Source organism: Numenius arquata, chromosome 2 (assembly GCF_964106895.1).
Source record: "Numenius arquata chromosome 2, bNumArq3.hap1.1, whole genome shotgun sequence".
Classification (NCBI taxonomy): Eukaryota; Metazoa; Chordata; class Aves; order Charadriiformes; family Scolopacidae; genus Numenius; species Numenius arquata.
In genome coordinates this window covers 38,938,803-38,961,316 of record NC_133577.1, presented here as the reverse complement: position 1 = coordinate 38,961,316, position 22,514 = coordinate 38,938,803, and the positions used below count along the sequence as shown (strand labels likewise).

The 22,514-nt window shown below is 37.9% G+C and overlaps 1 protein-coding gene across 1 annotated transcript in view; it reads right to left on the bottom strand.

Moving 5' to 3' along the window:
* The window catches only part of THADA (THADA armadillo repeat containing), a 162,629-nt gene that overhangs the window by 77,041 nt on the left and 63,074 nt on the right, over positions 1 to 22,514 (bottom strand). Inside the window, exon 28 of the mRNA XM_074166315.1 lies at positions 15,228 to 15,396. Within this exon, the coding sequence (XP_074022416.1) occupies positions 15,228 to 15,396 (169 nt within the window). The remainder of the gene's footprint in view (positions 1 to 15,227; positions 15,397 to 22,514) is intronic.

Sequence of the window (22,514 nt, the reverse complement as noted above, 5' to 3'; positions counted from 1 at the left end):
TTTAGTCACTGTACAAATTGGACAAATACCATATCTGCCACCCAAAATAATCCATTTTTCCTTTTTTCCCAGGAAAAATAAGGCTAAAGAAGAAGGTCCAAATCGATTTTCTCCAGGAATTCAGTTACGAGAATGTGACAATAAACGCCTCCTGCTCGTGACATGCCATACCAAAACTGAATGGCATTGTCCATCATCCAGCGACACCTCCGAAGTGTTTTATGCTTGTATAATTGCAACACTGCAATTATTCTGTGGATTTTCATGGGTAATCATGGTACTGTAATTCTATTCAACAAGGTTGTTCCTATAAAACCCCAGGGATCACCCATGCAGATAAAGCCATTATAAGCCCCATTCATGTACTGACTGAATGAAAAAATATATATGACTGCCAACTTCTAAGCCTTTCTTCCTATTTTCCTATGTAATCTTTATAAATATCACTGATATAAAACTGAATTAAGAGGTAACACTCAGATGGAACATAAATTCCTCTGAAAGGAAAAGGCTGATAGAAAAACATTAGCAAAACTGAACTAGTCAAACAGTTGATGGAAAAAGTGTCAAAGGCTGTGGTGGTTATAAACACCTCTCTGAGGAAATCTGACTGTTAATATCAAAGCCTACCACACTCTGAGAGAGCAACGAACCCAAGAATATACTGCAGTAATAAGTTGAGAACTGGACATGATAAATTTAACAACATCTGCAACTCAACTTCGGAAATAGTCAGGATGAGATCATTTATTTGGACCACTTGATCGTGGAAGTTCACAAATTAAAGTTCACATGAAACAAACTTCTTGTTCAACTCTTCGCAAATTACCACATTATACAATACTGCAGAGAGCTTTAAATGTCATTAAAACTATTAATTATGTCAGATTACATTCAAATTATAATGCTGTATATTTAATGTATCTGTCTGAAAGGTCTTTAACTTAAAAATAATTTTTTACCTAAGAGTGCAATAAGGCTTTTCAGAAAAATGAAAAATGAAGAACATGAAACAACTCTCTAAGGGTTACATTATTTTGTAGTTCTATTTCCTTCTTTAATACCATGTATGTACCACTGTTACCAATAGTTTATATTTTTTTAGGGAAAGCAGTATTATGCTTTTATTGCTAAAGGCACTATGAAGTTACAAAGATAGCTTTTTTATCTCCCCAGTGACCACCAAGTGCCAAGAAGCCATATTTTATATATTTTAAACATAAAATGCTCATTTTGGCTTTTATAACCTCTTTCACTTCTGACAACAGAGGATGCCTGATGCTGTAATATAATTTTTAAATGTCTTGCAGAGTACAATAATCCAAGAGAAGTAATGACAGTCATAAGAGTACTACCTCATCAGCTCCTAATATCTACAGAATCTACTTTAGTTTGATTAATTTTGAAATAATTTCTTACAATATGATAATTCAGAAGAATAAACGATTGACCCAAAACAGCAAACAGAAAAAAAAGCACTTCTATTGCTGGAAGCATTTGATGCACTTAACTCTTTTTAAGGTGACTTTTAACACAACACTAACTAGGACCACAGCAGGGGTTTGAAATCCTGGCTGCTCAACGCGTCTCCTGTGAGAGTAGTACCTGAAGGTGATGACACGAAGTCTTGTCCTTTTGAAATACTTCAGGACTATCTGTAGGCTGCAGATTTATGCTGCAACACAGGATACACACATACAGCACACGCTTTTTATTAGATGTTACATCAGGAAATAACAACAACAACAACAATTTTGCAACAAGATGTATACGTGAAGTCTTTTAGAGTGTTACTGTGTCCACCTCTACATCTTCCTGAGGCTTTTTTGGAAGTGGGAAGTATTCACTAGATGGGACGACAACAGGAGCATATACATGGCACACATGTATTTCCATGATGGTATTAATTACTTTTGTATTAAAATAATAAGCTAAAAAGTATGAAGTATGTAGTGTGTTTCATGCAAGACATTGACACTATGATTTAAAATCTTAATTGTCTTGACTTCATCCCAGGGATCAAAGGCTCTAGCTGGCACTTCTAATGGCACAAAATGATTCAATAGGTATAAAAATGAGAATGAAAAGAAACAAGTCAAACACACACTCAAGAGTAGCTCCATTTATATCTCCTTTGGAAAAAAAAAAAGTGATCATTAGTATCTCTACAGTTCCCTGTTCTAATTGCCAGTGGTGTTTGTTTCACCAATGTAACAAGACAGTCAGAAGAACACAGAAGAATAAGGGAAAGATTTCTTCCAATTTTCAAGTGTGGGATGAGGACATAATCGGCATTTTGTTTGCTATAAAAGTGTTTTGTAGGGAACGAGAAGTTTTAAGTTGGCTTTTCCTACCTTAAGCTATTTTTTCCTTGAAGAATAGAAAATTAATATTATAAAGCAAAATATATACGTGCATTTGGACTGTGGAAAGGAAGAATAGGTGCTAAAAAACTTCAACTATATTGAAATCAAACTCAGTATGAACTATATATGCTGAGTATCTTTCATCTTTGTCATAAAAATTTAAGTGGATTCCTAAGTGATTTCTTGAAGCAAAACAGAAATTTGAATATTACTGTTGGTGCATTTGCACCAAAAAAGGACAAATCTGATTTCCAAGATTAAAAACTTTCCCAGCACCCACTTCTGACACAAAGACCTTTCTGCATCTATGGAAATACCTGTGTATATTTGAGAAAAAAATTAATAACCGTTGTTTATTTTCCACAATAAAAACAGGGCAGAATGAACTACTACAATCTGGAGAGGTCTCCTGCCAAGCCCAGGCTAAGACATTCACTGTAGATGTGAAGATGTACTGAATCCGAAGTGTACGCTTTTGAATAAAAGTCAATATACAGGTACATTTGACATGAACTTCTGACAGCATGGTAATAACCCTACTGCAATAAGCAACAACATACCAGGACAGCAGCTACTCTTTAGAGAGGATTCAGTCTGCAACAGAGATATGGAGAAGTAAGCACCTGAAACAAGAGCTGGCGGGAGGGAGTTGATGGTGAGGGTGCCAGGGGAAATGGGGAGGGAGAACAGAGGTGCAAGCCTGAAAAGGAATGAGGGAGGACGGAACAGAAGCACCTGCTGCTTATCATGCCTTCAGAAGCCTCATTCATTCTTTGCTTGCTTGAAGGCTTGTGGGAGGTTTCCATACTCCCAAACATCAAGGCGACTCGGGTGATCCAGAGACAACTGGCACTTTTTATGAAGGAAGGAACAGAGAAAAGCAAGGCCCTTGAGAAGTGATAAATTTAGAAGAATCCCTATCATCCTCTCAGCAACCCCCTTGAACTCCTCTGCGGCTAGACCACACCTAGGCTGCTTCTGGGACCTGACAAAGGCTTTTCAGGGTACTTCAAGTCTAAGAGCTCCCTGCAGCTCCGCTGGAAGTCGCATTTTTGATGCTCCAACTCAGAAACCACATTGAGGGTTTTAGCAGCAACATCCCAAACTGGAAGTATGTTGTACTAGAAAAGGGAAATCAAATTTTCTTTCAATATAGCATTGCTTCCCACATAGCCCCTGACCTAAAAGCAAAACATATAGATAGACCTTGATAGTCAGACACCACCCTTACTCCTCAAAAAAACCCCTCCTCTACTAGTTATAACACAGCTTCTTCTTGTTAGTCCTGCCCCACATCAACTTTCTGTTCTGTGTAGTTCCTTTATGTCAGTCAAATTTCTGTGCAATCCTTCCTCGGCCTGGATATCCATTCCCTATTCTCCTCCAGTCCATGAGTAAACAGCATCAGAGAAACAAAATCAGAGGAACATGTTTCCAGAGTATGCCATCAGTTCAGATTCAGAGCCATTTAGAGCCTCAGTAAAAAAAAAAAAAACACAAAAACCACACTAAGTCAAATAGCCACATGAAAACTGTTCCAAGAAAATTTTAGCACCATAACAATAACTACTTCAGAAATGCAGATATTCTAAAATAATTAAATTAACAAAGCCAAGAAAAAACAGTGGTAAAAAATACTATTGCAAGAAATGCCTATGACATGTAAACAGAAAAAAAAAAAAAGTAAAGCAAATAACATGCTTTAAACTTGGTCAAAGAAGGAAAAAGTACACAGCATTCATTCAAAAAAATTTTAATTTGACTCATGAACACTCTAAACTTGATTTCCAGACCTTGGAAAAGTGTCTTATTCTTGTTTTGTGTTTATTTTGTTTCATTTTCTTAGATTTCCAGGTCTTTCCTCCTCTCCTCCTATCAATATTTTGTTCTACTACTTGAGATTCTTGCATCCTGGTCTTCAGTATAGGTAAGTCTTTACTGTGTAGTTATCCATTTAAAACCACTCGTCCCTTTTCATTCACTTCTCCTATCCAGCATTCTTTTAAATGCCTGTATTTCCAGCTTTCTCCTCCTTTCATGGAGGGTACTACTTCTGCTTTGTAAACAGGCAGAGAATGCTTCCAAAGATGGCACCTTCCCACATTTCTCTCTATAGTCTGGACTTCTGAAAACACAGAGGACAGTAAAAAGCCCTCACTGTTCATAAATAATTTTTAAACATCCTTAAGCAGTCAGAAGCAGTTATCATGGATAGGTATTTTTAAAAGTATATCCAGGAAGTGTATCCAGGATTATCTTTTTTTTGGCTCTGAAAGTTTTAAAGACATGGTTTCTAGATCAAAAGGAAGAGAAAAAGAGTCCTATGCGGGTGGGATTGAAAACATGTTTTTGGAGATGATGAATGAACTCTGTGGAGTACTAAATTAATCCACTGCACCACCTAGGAGAATATTATATCTTCAGTACACTTTACAAGTTTCAACTTTTCCCTTCCCAACTGTAAAAACATCCTCTGCCTGTGACAGAGTGATAGGATTGCTTTCCTGACTAATCATGAGGGATACTTAAAGATTCATAATACAAAACAGGTGCAAGAAATATGCATAGAATTGAACACTTAAAAAATTTAGACTTCACAAGAGTTCAATTGCTGTTCTGGGAGGCCTAAATCAAGTTAACCAGCCAGTGCCTGAAACAGTTCAACTCTCTTCAGGAAGATTTAAGTAGTAAAAAGTAGAACACTGTGCTAAAAATATTTGTTTCTAACATCTCCATCATCTAAAAAGATCCATTGTGAAAACTGTACCTATAGGATTAAACTAAGGAAAGAGAAATCCTCCTAACACTTAATAAAAGTTGTTCCTATATAACCACATTAGCATATAGTGTTTTCAATCCCTCCACATTTATCCAAGACAAAACTAGAGAAGCTAATGAACACAACTAGTGATGCTTTATGGCTGCAACTGAACACCAGGCAGGGTACCTCAAACGGCACACACAGCCACCCGGCAATCTCTGCTGGCAAAGTGGGTTGCAGAAGCTTTTATTCATTCGGGAGCGGTACCAGCTGCACTGGATCAGGGAGGCCAAAACATTTGCATTTGCAACTGCTTGCCATACCCATAGTAATAAGAATTAAATTCTAGGGTGGGGGAGAGAGGGAGGCAGCGTGTCCATCAGGTCATCCATTCCACTTTACGGAGGGGACAACCCTCACACTATCCCCAGCACAACCCAGGTAATTATAGTTACCTCTCAATGAAAAAACAGTAGCCTTGTTTTCACTGATGAATATTGCTTATTCTGTTCTAAAACCACACTTTCCACACTTTCTTCCTAAACTTCAAAGATGTGAACACAAGGTTTACAGCAATAGCATCTCTGCATATCCTTAGTTGCTGTAGGAAGGAATCCCAACAAAAATGCAGAATCGGAATGAAAAGACCCAACAGAGCTGTAAGAGCTGTCCAAACCTATGCCCTTTTGAAAGCTAGTGACATGTCTTAGGGAATCAGAGACACAGTATTTGGGAGCATTACCAATTACAGTTAAAGCAACTTCAAAGCAATATCCAACTAGCAGATCTGCCCAGCCAATTAGCACTACCACATGAGGGTTTTTTTTTTTTAAAAAAAAAAAAAAAAAAAAAAGGTAGCTGGATGAAAACCTTAAGCAAAGTCTCTTCAATGATTTTCTTTCAGAGACTGCCTCCTCCCATTCTTGGAACTTAGTTGCATTCATAAATATAAATCTTGTTCTCAAATGCTTACTGCCTGCTTGTATCAGTGTACCCCTATGTAACAGTTCATAATAATTTACAACATGAAGAAATGAGACAACTGCTCTTATTGCCAGCTACATATAAGTGAGTATGTTTTCAACTTGACATAAATATTCCTTTTCTCTTTGTACTAACCTTAAAAGTAAGGCTTATCTTGAACACTAAAAACTGAACTTAGAAGAGAAACAGCTGGAAGGAAGTTTCACTGGAAAACATTTAATTATAGCAGGTTTATTTCTTTGATCTGTAGATAATGTAACATTTGTTTACTATATTAAGTTTTTATAAGCCAACACTGAACTTCTACACTTCAAACTTTACTGCCAAGTCAAATAAAATGTAATTCACCACAGTCAATGTTTCTGTGCTACTGAATAAAGCCAAATAAACAACATGCTACTTCCCCATTCATTCCCTCAGACCCTAGAGATCCTTTTTCTTCAACACAAAACAGGAAAAAAAAATATGTTCACCGACACCCCTGCTGGTAATTCGCATTAAAGATTTTTAGGTCAAGCTAAGGAGTAGTATACCTCTCTCTCTCACTCAGCCACAAGGACCAACATCTAAGAATGACCTTCAAAATATATTTGCCCAATATGTCTCCTGTTGTCATATTCTCACCCCAGCCACTGGAGTCTGTGGGGTTTTATTACCTATTCAGCACTGTAATAAAGAGGGTCCTGTGATTGCTTGCTAGCTCTTCTTCATGCCTCATTCTTCTCTGCTTTATTTTCAAATGCTCATATTTATTTAAATTGTCTTTATTCCTGTAAGTGTCCAAGTATTAAACTCATAAAACACAAGAGTGATTGTAATCTCAAATACCTGAAGCTTGACCTTCCTTTGTAGCAACTTAAGGTAAAATCATCATCTCAAAGGAAGGAGAAAGGCATCCACATTCATTAGGCAGGCTCTAATTTCATCATCAACAAGCTGCCTTAATGCAACTCTTCCAGATAATTAAACTACCTATTAGTATTTTCATCATCAACTGCTTCTGTTCATCAGTACAACTATGTACTTAATTTTTTTCTTCAACAAAGTCATGTCCATCCGTCTCTGGCTCAAGAGTACTCTAAGCAAAAACAGCACATGCAGAAGTTTCTCCAGCTGCTTGGTCTGTCTTACTCTTTTTCCCAGGCTTCTGCTATCACTCCTTGCTGGGAGCAGCACACCGACTCCGACAAATCTTTGCATGACCCAGTATGGCTATACTCAGGTTATGTTCTTGACCACATTTTCTTGCTGCTTTAATGAAGTTTCCAACCATCCTTTAAATCAACTCTTTCATCTTTCAATCACCTCTTCCAGCTCTCCATTAATATTTAAAACATCAGCATATTCAAAGATAATTTGAAGTTCTACTATCACACAAATCTTGCTGTATTCAATAAACTCCACAAAGAAAAAACAAAACCAATAAATCACCTTCATAAAAACGCTGTACAGATGGCAGAAAAATCTGCCATGCAACCATGCAGTTTTTTTAATCATATTATTTTTTAATACAAAGATTCTAGATTCTTTCATTGGAAAGTATTTTCAGAAAGATTAGTCTAATTTGATAGGATGCTGCTATTCCCTGAAAAATAACAACTGCTAATTTCTTGTACCACCGAAGTCAGCTAATTAGTGTAAAGAGTTATGAAGCCTTCTATCTCCTATTAAGTCTAATTTTTGTCACATGCAACTGACTAAGATGATGTGACTCAGTCTGTTCTTTAGATTTGAAAGATGCAACAGTGCTGCTGGTTTCAAAAGCAAAACAAAAAAAAGGTTCAAAAACTCAAACCAACATTTCCCTGCACAAGACTTTGCATTAATGTGCCAAACAGAACTGTTTGAATTAGTGAATATAAAAAAAACCCAACTCCAAACAAACATAAACCCCCACAAAACCACTTCTTTGAACCAGCCTATTGCTATAGTACCAGTTTAGTTAATTGAAACTACAGAATTTTGTGGAAAAATTCAAAGTATGGAGAAAATTTGAATATTAAGAGTAACAATTTGTGAAGATTGTTGCTTCTTCAACAAGAAGCATTGCTGACTTATGACACACTAAACAACATTAAGTAATTAAATTTCTATTTTTGTCTTCATGAAGTTTTAACCCTGCATCAAAGCACAACAATTTCTCTCAGTTTCATCTGTCTCTTGCTGGTTATATTTCCTATTTCTTTAAGAACAGGTCACCGCCATCCCCCCGACAAAAGGAGATATTGTTCTTCTCTTGCGATGCAAAACACTGGCATATGCTCAGGGAACAAATTTTAAGATAAATCAGTAGGAGTGACAAAGTGGGAAGAATGCAGTGAGGAGAAGAGAAGGTACCAGCCAGACCTCAGACAGAAGATGGAGGAATGAAGAGAAATATTCCAAGGGACCACAGCAGATCAGACAGAATTTCTGTGACTTTGAGTTACAGCAGCGACCAAAACCAGTCACAACAGGAAGGATCCACCTGCAAAGACATCATCAGGAAGCAGAGGTTTTTTTATTTTATTCTATGCAAAAAGCAGCTGCCAGCCAGAAATTTTTCCTCAATGTTATGTGCAGCTGGGAACTTCTGTGAAAAGCTTTATCTTGGACAGTGCAATCCATTTCCTGAGGGAGACAGTGAATGGAAGCAGCATGTACATTTAAACAATGTCATGTAGTTCCCTCTCTTCATATACAAGCAGCAAACGATGAGGGAGAAGTCACTCAATCCTCCTTTCTCCTTTCATCTGTGCCCAAAAGATGCCAAAGAGAATGAAAACTGCTCACCAAAAAGACAGGACTGCATAGTGAATGGGACAGATAAGGGAAGCAAAATTGTTTGTACTGTTCTGTTTCCCATTCTCAAGCTAGATACTGTCAGCTCTTAGTTATAAATCCACATAAAACCTCCAGGAAGTAGGTTAGCACCTTCAACATCTCGGAAGTGTCCAAAGCAAGGCACAGAGATGTTAAATGAAAACACAATGCCTTTTTTAATAACTTTCATTTACCTGCTCTTGTATGTTCTAAAAATACAAAATTGTAGGCTTGCCAAAGTGAACATGAGGAAGATCAAACTGATAAGATACAAGATAATGACCCAATTGATGTGCAGTTTCATTTGCAAAAGAAATAAACCTTAATAACAGTTACATCTGCTCTGTGATTAATTACAGCTGTCCAATGAACTACTCTCGATATGAACAGTATGTAAGGGTATGTACACTCATTAGGGTACAGATTTTTCCAGTGTACAAATGCAAAAGAGATTTCTGGAAACTAATAAGTGCAGAACTGCTGCTATTCTACTCTACTAATAACAACTAGATTCTAGGTCTATACACATCACACAGCCTTTGAAATCCAGCATCAATCATGTTAACCGATTCTCACAAGATAAAAACAAGAGCTGAAGTCTAACATCTGCTTTCCTTGGCAAACCAATCTGAAAGTTCATGCATTTGGGAGGGTTTTTTAATCATCATAAATAACCTACAGCCAGATGAATTAAAGGTGCTGCCTTGATTTCCGGGCAAATCATGCTTAACTTCTCTTTATTTTAAAGCACCCAAAGGAAGAGGCTAAAGAAGATTAGGCAAGCTAAAGCCCAGATAGAATTAAATCTGGCCAGAGACACTAAGGACAAGAAAAACTTCTGTATGTATGTCAGAGGTAAAGGCAAGACTAGGGATATGGAGAAGGCTGAGGTACTGCATGACTTTTTCACCTCGGTCTTCACCAGCAGGGGCTCTAACCACACCACCCAAGATGAAGAAGGCAAAACCAGGGGCTATGAGAATGAAGAACTGCCCACTCTAGGAGAATCAGGTTCTAGACCATCTAAGGAACCCAAAGGTACATAATTCCATGATGTCATGGGTCCTGAGGGAGCTGGCAGATGAAGCTGCTAAGCCACTTTCCATTATATTTGAAAAGTCGTGGCAGTCCGGTGAAGTTCCTGTTGGGGAAAGGGGGTTCTGGAGAAGGGGTAACATAGGCCCCATTTTCAAAAAGGGAAAAAAGAAAGACCCGGGGAACTACAGGTGGGTCACTCTCACCTCTGTGCCTAGCAAGATCATGGAGCAGATCCTCCTGGAATCTCTGCTAAGGCACGTGGAAAATAAGGAGGTGACTGGTGACAGCCAACATGGCTTCACCAGGGGCAAGTCATGCCTGACAAATCTGGTGGCCTTCTACGATGGTGCTACAGCACTGGTAGGTAAGGGGAGAGCAACATATAAGGCTCTGGAGGGAGTGGGGTCAAGAAAGCTGGTTGATATTCAAGGACTACTTTCTCCAAGCTCAGGAGTAGTCCATCCCAACAAGCTAGAAGTCAGGCAAATGTGCCAGGACGCCTGCATGGATAAACAAAGAGTTTGTGGCAAAACTCAAACACAGAAAGGGAGTATACAGAAGGTGGAAGCAGGGACAAGTAACCTGGTAGGAAAACACAGGCTCTGGCAAAGCATGCAGAGATGGTAGTCAGGGAAGCCAAAGCCCACCTGGAGATGAATCTGGCTGAGATAAGGCTGAGGTACTAAATGTCATCCTCATCTCAGTCTTTAGTAGTAAGGCCTATGGGTTAGGAAAAACACAAGCCCAAGCTCTCTTTCCCTACTATGCCGAAGAGCTCACCTTCTTGGACTCTGTTCAGTATAAAGTGTAAGTGTACAGCACATGTTATCTAAGTTGCATATAAAAACTGTTCAAAGTTTCAATCAGTTATTTGCAATCCAAGTAAAATTCATGTTTCTAATATTTAACCCTTTGTTTGCAATAACAATCTTAAAAACTAATTTGAGTAATTTACATTAAAGTTTTGATGGTTTACGCAAGACCACCTACAACAATAAAAGCTACGAAAGTTATACCCACAAATCCATGCAAGCAAGAATTAACCAGGTGCAGACTGATGGAAATAAAAATTCTGCATAGCTGCATGAAGATGCCCCAATCACTAGCAAGATCAAAGAATCATTAAAAAATAAAGGGGAGACTGGCAGGAATCTCAAGTGATCATCTATCTCCCAGGCCCAAGCAAAACCTTATATACATGATGGCAGATCCACTATTTCCAAGTGCTGAACTTTAACGCATCCTTAATGTTACAATGTAGTTTCCAATATTTAAGATCATATTTGACTGTGTTTATGAACTAATGGAAAAAAGTATACCTTTCAGATACCAGCTATCAACAGCCTCCATTTTCCAAGACTAAGTATTTCCGCAGAAATCTCTTCAAGGCTCCAGCCAATTTTTGCCCTGGCCTTTCCAATTTCCTCTCTGCGCGCTCTTGCTTCACTACGTTTCTTCTTCCTTTGCATTCGGTAAAGAACTCCTAATTTGTCCAAGCTGGTGTGTTATTACACTGTGTATGCATTCTGTGTTAGGTTGATTCCTAGTTCAGGAGTTATTCTTTCTTTAAAAAACTACCAGCTCTCCATAATTCCTTCTACTTAGGGCTCGTTTCCATGTGATCTCTCTCTATGAATTCTAAATTTAAGTGAGCCTTGAGCTTCACTAATGTTTGGAGGTCTTTGACTAACTCTTGACTCTAACAAGTGTCTTGCTCAAGACATTCAAGCTTATTGCAACTGCATAGAATTAGACAAACTGAAGATGGGAAGCTTTCGTAAACATTAGCACTCAAAACACACTCTTTTAAATAGGGGCCTTCTTTACTATAGCTTTAGGACACCCAGTTAAGACTGTTGTCTATGAGACTAGACATTTCTACAAAAACAGAGACACGAAAATGTCCATACCCGCATGGCTTACAAATACCGCTATGAGTCAAATCAGCACATTGAAATTACTAATCACGAGTACAGATTATTAAAAATAAACCACCAAAAACCATTTCTGAATTAACTACAGCTTAATTCTGAATTTCTCAATTATTCTGAACAGAAGGAATACAAACTGCAGGAATTCCAACCCTAAAGAGGCAGAAGGTCAGAAAAACATTTGATCCTCTGATAAGGATACCTCACAATCTTCCCAAATACTTTAGGTTCCTTGGCAACTGCCAAAAGTCAAAGTTTCACAAATGTAAGGGCTTCCCTAGTTATAAATTTTTATATGCTTCCAGAAGTCTCTACATAAAGCTGTGGATAAGCTCCTCCTTTTGCTGTCCAGCTGAAAACCTAAATCTTAAAACAAAAGAAGCCAGAAATATTTCATCATTCAAGAAGGCCCCTAGAAGATTTCTGCATTTTCTTGTGGATTATAAACTTGACTGCCTCTCCTCTCTGTCCCTCATGCTAGTTTGGATTATGGAGCGAAGCAGAAACTGCAGTCATAAATGAAACACTAAACACACAAAAGGTTTTTCTTGCTCTTATTCAAGTCAATGCATTTACTTATGATGCAGAACTACTCCTTGAAGAATATCATCAGTTCCATAAGAGTTATAGAACAGCAGTATTCATCTTCAATAATTCTTGAAAAGAGCTCTTCTGTAAAACATGTAAACCATAAGATCCTTTTATCCTCATGCACATTTATATTCCTAAGAAAACTGAGCCATAGTTAGTTACCACATTTGGGAGGAAAACCTATGTTTTCACATAATACAAAGGTCTGAAGTTAAACACAACACATTTGCATCCACTGGCAAAAAACAGTCCTCCGTCAATCTCAGCATTTTGAAAACCAGGTCATGTTTGGACAAGCACCCCATGCTGGACTCTTTTTGAATGATCTTTCTACAAACTAACATTTGGCTTGCATAGCCATTACATAACTCTGAAACATAACTGAAATATACCTTCAAGATTCATTACATTTGGCACTGCCACAGATGCTTAAAAGTCTGAAAAATTCCAACCTTCCTGTTCAAGACTTGACAGCATATGAACACTGAAACAAATAAATAAATAAATAAAAACAGACGAACTTAGCTTCTAATGTGACTGATGAAATGAAATTGCTGAATTCCATTTTTGTATGATATTGGCCTTGAATTGCTGGAAAAAACCCCTAAATTTTACCGGGTTTTGTACAGACTCACTCTTTTTGGTAGGGATTTTGTTTTGGTTTTTTATCAAAGAGGAAGATAAATTCTCTACTGTGTCATGGAAATGCACTGCAAAGTTTCAAACACTGCCAGATCACCGTCTCTTCAAGTAAGTCTTCAGAGAAACAGTGCTTTAACAAGCAGTCCCCTAACATAATTATCTACAGTTCAATGAGCCTGAGCAGCAGCTTTGCAAGTCCTGTCTTACATTGATAAAAAGGAAACCAAAACCACGCATCCAACAACCCCTGAGAGTTCCAGTACTTTGCTCTTTGTACTGTTTACAGGAGGTGCATGCTAACTATGTGTTGAACTACCTGGCGTTAGTGGTTCAGAGGTACAACATCAAACAGCACCGCTTCCCTTTTTGCACATCTTTATCACCCTACAGTATTTCCTCTGAATGTTTTGTTATTTTTAAGTAGCAACAGATAGTTCAGAGTCTCAGTCATATACTAAATTTGATTAAGTATTAAAAGAAGACTTTGCACAACCTTGATTCACAAGTCATAAAAGCAAAGCCCAAGACAAATGCGAGAGACCAAACATCACTGAACTGTTATGGTACAACTGACCTTTTTTTGAAGAATGTCATACTCTGACAGCACCGGTCTCTCACTGGTGCAGTACCAATTGCATTAGTAGGTCCTAATAGCCACTCAAAACTGATGAAAAATGAGGTTAAAGCCTGAGAATATCTTCCATCTCATAGGTATGGAAAAGAAAACTCCCTACACCTATGCATAAGATCGTGTTAGCAACACTGGATTAAAAACCAGATCATCCTTTGGGCTCTTTCAGAGCCAACACTCTGATACTCGTTTTTTTCCAGGTCACCAAAAAGAAGTCAGTGGCTTTATAGTCTACAGCCAGTCCATACCCACACGACCCAGGTTTTAATCATTTTGAACCGAAAAAGCGCTTAATTCTCTTTGTTGGAATAACCCTCTTTTCCTAATGCTTCAGGAGGTTCAGCAGTTTTGTGACACACCGGGCCTACATGGGTAATTTGATGATGGCAAGCTCCTCCTTCCCATGCAGATGCACCAGCTCATGGCTCTAAGCACTTGCACGCATACAGGTGAAGGAACGGCTTTTCAGAGCAGAAATGACTGGACACGATCATCCCGCACTCTGTGACAAGCTTCACTGTAACCAATCATCACCCAAATCCATATTCAATTGGCTGAAACCGTTTACAAGTAAAGTTGACACTAACAGCTCTAGAGGGACTTCACTCATTTCCCTGTCCTAGGCTTCCTGTAAGGTCATGATTTTAAAGGGAAATAATATGCCAGAAAAGATACACTAAAAAAAACCAAAACAAAACCACACATCCCCTACCACACAGTTTACAGTGGGAATGTGTACCTAGATAGCTTGCCAGCTAAGGCAGACAAACAGAGTTGATCATGTACAATATGGCTTTGTTGGAGGGTTGCTCGTGAAAAACAGGCAATAAAAATGGGTAACTTATTACCATGATAGCTTAAAAAGAAATCAAACACAGTGAACCGACTGCCATAAGCCCAAAGGAATGATATATGGGGAATGAAGAAATTTCTGATTTCAAACTGATAGTGACCTGCTCCAGAATGCTTTCAGAAGAATACAGTATAAAGCTTATCACAACTTGTACAGCAAACTCACAGGAAGCTGCTGGTGTAGCATGAAAAGCAAATGAAGTAATAAATAAATATATAGGTAAGTAGTAAGTCTCAATATCTACAATACTATTGGTGCTTGGAGTTTAGCTTTGCCTCAGATTTGCTCTATGACTTTGAGCAAGTCACATAGATTTCTCTGTAGATGTCTTTCGATAAAGATATTTGCTCTCAAAGCACTTTAATCTCCAGAGATGAAACATTATATGAAATGTAAATGTTGATATTTACAGCTTACAGCCTTTTAATGATGGTTGAAATGTGCATTCCACATTTACCATCTGATAGAATTGACTCAAAAGCAGTCTTCATACATGTTTTGACAATGTGTGAACATTCAGCACAACTCATTGAGTGTTATCTGGCTGTGAAGTATGACCAAAAAAAGCCAACAAAAAACCCACAGTAAAAAACAAAGCAAAACAAAAAACCAACCCCCAAAAACTTACTTGCAGAAGCGTTCCATGAATATTATTCTGTCGTATCCAAGGACTGGTAGAGTCTGGAAGCCCCTCCAGCAAGGACAGCACTGTACGTGGTACTTCATTTACCATAACAAATGGGACAAGGGCCCGACCTGACATCTCACGGGAACGATACACAGGAGAGTGCCCACACCTAGAAAAAGAAGAAATACTTTTTTTTTTTTTAATCATCCAGCTGAAATCCACTGCTGTGGCTAAAACAAAACAAAGGATAATGCGATGAAAACTAAAACATAGTTCTCACAAATCAAATGTACAGTCTTTCTTTTCAGTAGTGAGAAAGCATTTGCCCAGAAAGATAAATCATACTAGAGTCATGCTAGAGGCTTCTTTCTTTACAGAAACAAAAAAAAAAAAAAAAAGAAAAATACAATTATGCCATGAAGCATGTAAGTATGTTCCACCTTTCTTGATATTTATGTTAATTACTATACAGCAATCAAATTCAAATGTATTACCAGATTGACTTAAAACAATTAAACTCCATGTTCTTAATCAGATGTTTCCATAAGAACATAACATGGTGTCTACTGGAATTTTAGGCCATATCTGCCACTGGTTTTTAGAATGTATTTAGAATATATATAAAGGCAGGAAGTAAAAGACAAATTGGAAATAATTTTCTATTACTTATAATTAGTCTATCAAAAATAAATACTTTTTATTTATTAAAAATTCACTGATAAGACTCAAGACTGCATACAAAACACAGGCAAAACCCAGCCTTTTCTCTTTTAATGTTATTAGGGTTTATATTAACACATTAATGAGCTGTATGGTTATACATACCTCAGTGGCACATATACTGAGTTGAAGTGAACAAAAATCTTTTATCAACTAAAAGTACGTTAGGGAAAGTCTTTCAAAGCCAGTAATTCTTGCTTGTGTCTATATTTATAACACAGGGACAATTCAGCCACCCGCAGTCTCAGACAACTGAGAAAGTTACCACAGGGTTTAGACATTACTAGCCAAATGACTTAGGTGATACAAAATGCAGCACAGCAGAAGTTATGCTCTGGTGTCTCCCAGATGATTGTGATGACCCAGAGAGATGCCCTTTCCTCCATCCTATCCTCTCATCCTTTTCCTGAATAACTTCTTACATATTTTCAGTTTACAGAATCACATGTAGCTGAGATTATCCCCTGCTAAAAGGAGCAAACCACTTTTGAGCCTCCCAAACAATCTCTGCAAGGTTATGCCTACGTATTTAAAAAATGAAATGAAATTAAAAGGTATTCTAAGGTATCAAATTTCTCTTGCAAATTTAACTCAATACTCAAAGTAATTGTTTCCTTTGAGTTCAAATCAAAGAAATACAGGAAACAGTTTCCATTTTGAACCAGCAATGGAATTAACAGGGTTGGAACACAAGACAGTAAGCAAACTTAATTGAAATAGTGCAATAGTTTTGACATTTTAGTCATGTTAGGACATGGTATGCCTGAAAAACATAGATGTCACTTAAAGGAAATAGAGAGCTATGCTACCCCTGAACAATGTTCTGTCCTCCACCTCCCTGTGTCTTTCCTTGCAAGGAATGATTTTTAAAAAAGATCATCTTTGCATTTCCTTGTCAAAGACTGCCTATACTTCACAACATGATGCAAAAGCAAAGCTGTCACAACTGGAGGCCCTTCCATATGGAAAAGCTTTCATTCTGTATTGACAAGGTGCAAAAAGAAAGTCAACTTAGCTCTTGATAAAAAACTTCCAATTTTGTAAAGAAAAACATTTTGATTCTACTACAAAGTAAACTTAAACCTGAGAAGTGATTTACTGCAACCACTCCTTTATTTCTGCTAAACTGTGTTTTCTTAACCAAGAGATTCTCACGTGCAGATGTTCTTTCCAAACACAAGCAATACTGATACTGTAATGAATGTCTAGTTTTTAGTTAGCTGTAACTGCATACTCAAGAATGTTCTTTATTTTGTTCATGACCTTTTACAGATCCCAAGGAATCTGACATGTCTTCAGAAGGAAGAGTGGAAAATGGGTAAAATGCCAGGGTTTCCTCTAACTTGTGTAAGGGTACTTTCCAACACTACATGCTTCAGAGGGGTTTTTCTCCTTAAACACGATGCAGTGAATTAGAATGGAATTCTGTGGGGTTTTTCCTTGCAATAAAAAAAAATTGGAGTTGAGAGCCATTTCTAAATAACCTGACTTTAACTTTGTTGTCATGTAAAAATTGACATTAAAGACTTCTAACATGTGCACAGACATATATGGAAATACAGTGTTTTACATACCAAATTTTGTTCCACGCTGTTATTTTATCAAATTTATTATGGAAATTGAAGTGACAGCTCTATATTTAGAAAGAAGACAATAATTTCATATTACAGGCAAAATTGTCTCAGCTGCCTAAAGTCTGGATCAACAACAGAGACTGCCTCCTCAGCATGTATCCTGAGCAAATGTGCAATTCTAAAAACTACAGACAAGTCTAATCTTCACCTCTATACATGCCCCACATTGTTGTTCTCCAGAAGAGCCTCAGCAGCCAAGTGTTGCCCCATAAAGAAGCCTAACTGAGACCCTCAAATGAGGTTCTGTTTTGCACTCTGAAGATCCTAAATCAGGAGGCAATAACCACCTCCACAGGTGCCCAATGGGTGAAGAACTTGCCTGGGACACTGGGGACCCAGTTCTGCAACTTTTTGTGCCTGAGGGAAACACTAACCCACAGACACTACTTACCCAAAGGGCAACCCAACGACCAGCCTGCCATGGTACCACCACACCAGGCACCTGCTGTACATGAATGCAAACACCTCATGCTACAGGTTGCTGCACAGGGCGCAGTGCAAACACAGGAACTGACATCTTACTGGAAAGCCTCAGAAGTGCACTCCTACAAAGTCATTACTAAGGAGCAAAAGCATCATAAAGTTCAAGAACAATAAAGTATCTGCTTTACAGGAACACATATGAGAACACAAGGAAGATATTTCACATTGGCAAATAGCTTCCCAAATCTGGGAGGGGTGAACATTCCTGTTGTTTCTTCTTTTCTTAAAAAAAAAAAAAAAAAAAACAAAAAACCACTTATTTTTTAAAATCTCCTAATACTCAAAGAAAATTCCCCCCCCGCCTCGCAAGAACCTGTACTGATATTTCAAAAACACTCCTCCTTTCACATACATATACAAGATGTCATGCCAAGTCACCACTAGTGACCTATCCCTGAACTTCTGCATACCCTGAAGGCACTTATGTGTACATCTCATGTTTTGAAGGCACTTGGCTTCATTCCTGAATCATACAAGAAGTTTACCAGAAGAATGTCAAAATATACACTACTTTTTTCCATAACCTGTAACAGCACCCTAGATTAAGAACAGGCAGTTTTGATTTTCCCTGGATCCCACTTAGATATAATCTCTTACCTGTAAAGAAAACTAAACAGGATCAATTCTCAAGCAGTGAGAGGAAGAGTGAATGCAAATAAAAGAACTGGTAACATAAACGAACAATGTAACCCAATGTAGCAATTTTTTGTTTATTGTTATACCACCCTTCAAGATCAAGTATACACCTTAACACTGAGTCCACCACCCGAATTCTTAAATATTTATTTTACCTAGGATTTAGCACCAAGTATCAGAAGCAATCTCTCAAGCCCCACCAAGAAAAATCACTATACAATTACAGCAATGAGTGTAACTCAGTTTGTACCTGCAGCAAAACCTAGCAGCTTAAGGAAAGAAATATTTTAAGGCTATTAAACTATTCTGGTTACTCCTGCAGCATTTTAACACACTGCCATCGCTGAGATTAGTTTCACTTATGTGGCAGCAGTTGCCTTACCAGGGCGTTGGCAGAAAGGAACAGGATCTCCAACCTTGGCCACTTCACCATTCAGACTCTGAGCTTTACCTGCCAACAAAATGACTAAAATCTGTCACAGGCTGCCTCTTCTCATCCTCTCTGCAGGCAAATACACGCAATGGCATCTTGCATCCAGTAGGGCAGCATGTATGTATACACAAACCTGTATTTAAAACTGTTTCATTTTCTTTGATTTGAAAAACACTTGAGGGGGACAAAGCATTTTCAGTATTTGACACTCTTTGCATGCAGGTCATATAAAAACGGACTTGAAAATCTAAGAAACATCTGAAATGTCGTCATATGTAAAATCATACAGTATGCCAACCTAACTTTATGATATCTCAAGGTAGCAACAAGCAATGAAACTTGCAAAATCCTCATGTGATACACTTCTATTAAATCCTAAGGGCTATTAACAACTGTTGAAGTAATATTGCATGTTGAACTCAGTACTGTTTAACTAGGTGCACGAGGTATTGGATGTAAACATGTTTACTTCAAACAGTCCATGATCAAGAACAAAAAGTCAATAAATCTGAGAAGGTTTCACTTTGTGTAACTGTAGATTCAATGCATTTCCACTGCTCCATTCCAGCTTTAACACTTAGATCCTGAATAACCCTCCTAACCGACATAATTTATGACCAACTCTCATAAGGCACAAAGATTCCATACTCCTCTGCACACATCAAAGTATCTAATTTATTACTCTGGCTACAAACAACAGAACACTAGCTGTAAATAAAAATATCTTAAACTTTTTTTGGAAAAAAAAGAACTGCAGGTGTTTCCTCCGTGCTTATTTTCCTCCCTTTCTTATTACTCCCCCTCAATAGACCTTATGTTACCCAAATTAACAAACCAAATAAGGATTACCTGTTATATGAAGGTCACAGAAACAAATGAGTAGAATTAATTTGAAAAATCGCACCTGCAGCTGAAAATACGTCCATTATATTAAGTAATACCTACAGTTGTTAGAAGAAGGATTAACAAGGAGAAGAATATCTATTTCCAGGTTCAGTGGATGTTCTCACAGCGATCTGTGCGCTACTGCGTCACTGCTTATTAACAATACTGTACCCGCAGTCCTATAGATGGTATCACAGCATCACCATTTTGTTTTCAGCTGAAATACATTCACATCCATTGCCTTCACAAAATGTTGGAATCGGGAGCAGCAGCCATGAAAATGGAACAGAAACAATGGGAGAACAGGCTCAACAACGAGGAAGGGAACATTCTGCAGAAGGGGCGTCTAAGTCAACCGTCCTACCACCATCACAGAAAGAGTTTGGGAGAAAAGGGCACACTTGCAATTCAAACAAACCAACTGCCCGCTAGTTAAAGCATTTTCACAGACTCTAGGGTTTTTAAAAGATAAAACTGACTAAAAATAAATGAATAAATAAAAATCAAACAGATTATGTCCTTTAAATCCTAGAGCTAGTTATACCACAAGGTCCTAACAACTGGAAAGAGAAAATTGTACTAAAGCTTCTGTCTGATTCTGTATAGACACAGTAAATTGTATGAGAAAGAGGTTTTCCTTTTCCTCCACCATGCAGCTATACAGTACAAGTCATGTTATCAGTTCTAAAGCAAGAATTAAAACCATGAAATTACATTAAGGGAAAACACAGATGAGGATCACAGAGAAAAGTATTTAGCACCAGATTCCATTCCTATTAGAAAGAGTTTGGTTGTTTAGATTCAAGAGCATTGTGCTATCTGTATTAAGTTAAATAACTCAAAAAAGGACTTTTAAAGAAAAATAATCATAATGATTACATACTACCCTTCAAGTTCTCTCCTGAAAGATTAAATTTAGCAACTTTCAAATGCAGAATTACAGGTTTCCAAGCAAAGAGAGGTCCAAAAAGAGCATTAAAAAAAATACACTCGTGCTTCCACACAATTAACATAACTTGGACTTCCATACTGGGGACAAATCAGCAGGATGGTACCTACTCATTAACGTGAGAGTAAGGTTTCCTTTAATATGAATAATAATTTGCTATACAAGTACCTAAAGTTTCTTTTGTTCCTTTACTGGTTTGCAGTTTTATTTTAAGGAAACAGAAGTATCTTCCATTTCGTTAGATATCTGTGCTCCTTAACAATTAAACTATCCAAAACATTTAATTTTAAAAACTTTTTTCACTGTGGAAATCTGTATTGTAACTGGCCTTAATACAATTTTTTGTTCTTTAGTCTGAAATTAAGGACCAAAAAATCCCCAGAATAATCTGAGTTTTGATATAGCATCTCAGTATTTACCTGACAATTAGAAAAACATTACAAAAGTATCAGCAGTTTGCTGGAGGCCTTAGGCCTATAATCAACACATGAATGTAGTCCAGAAAACACCTGAACACAAATATGGACAAGTTTAATTTTAGGTTATTTATGCAGTACTAAACCTCTAAATTCTTACCTATTTCCTTTAAAGTGAAGTTAACGGTTGCCCAAACTCCTGCTCTCTTTATACACTGTGTTAAGTATTTTACTCTTCCAACTTGGGTAATTAAGATAAAACCTTATGGTTTTGTACAGGCAGTGTTTTCCCCACAAGCATTAAATGAATCAGAGTACCTGTAAATACTGCAGGAAACATGCAGGCAATGTACACAGACTTTTATTTGGGAAAGCTGTCCACAAGCTTTTTGCCAGTTGTTTCTCCATATATTTCCAAGGCCTTTCTAGGAGCAAATTATACGCATTTCTCTCTTCTTGTCACCAAGACCTAGGTTATTGTAAAAAGATGCCAACTGATACCACGCTGAATCAACAACAGAAACTTGAATTGTTGTGGTTCAGGCAGCCAACAAACTAAGATCTCAAACATGTAAGCCTGTCAAAACTGTTACTAATACTGTGTGTAAACTTTAGACCAACAGAAACATGTGCTCTTCAAATGGAGATTTGCTATGGAACGACCTGGATGAGGGGATTGAGTGCACCCTCAGTAAATTTGCAGACGACACAAAGTTGGGCGGAAGTATTGATCTGCTTGAGGGTAGGATGGCTCTAAGAGGGATCTGGACAGGTTGGATCAATGGGCCAAAGCCAATGGTATGAAGTTCAACAAGGCCAAGTGCTGGGTCCTTCACTTGGGTCACAACAACCCCATGCAGCGCTACAGGCTTGGGGAAGAGTGGCTGGAAAGCTGCCTGGCAGAAAAGGACACAGGGGTGTTGGTCAACAGCTGGCTGAACATGAGTCAGCAGTGTGCTCAGGTGGCCAAGAAGGCCAACAAGCATCCTGGCCTGTATCAGGAATAGTGTGGCCAGCAGGATTAGGGAAGTGATTGTCCTGCTGTATTCGGCACAGGTGAGGCCCCACCTCGAGTACTGTGTTCAGCTTTTGGCCCCTCACTACAAGACAGACAGTGAGACTCTGGAGCAT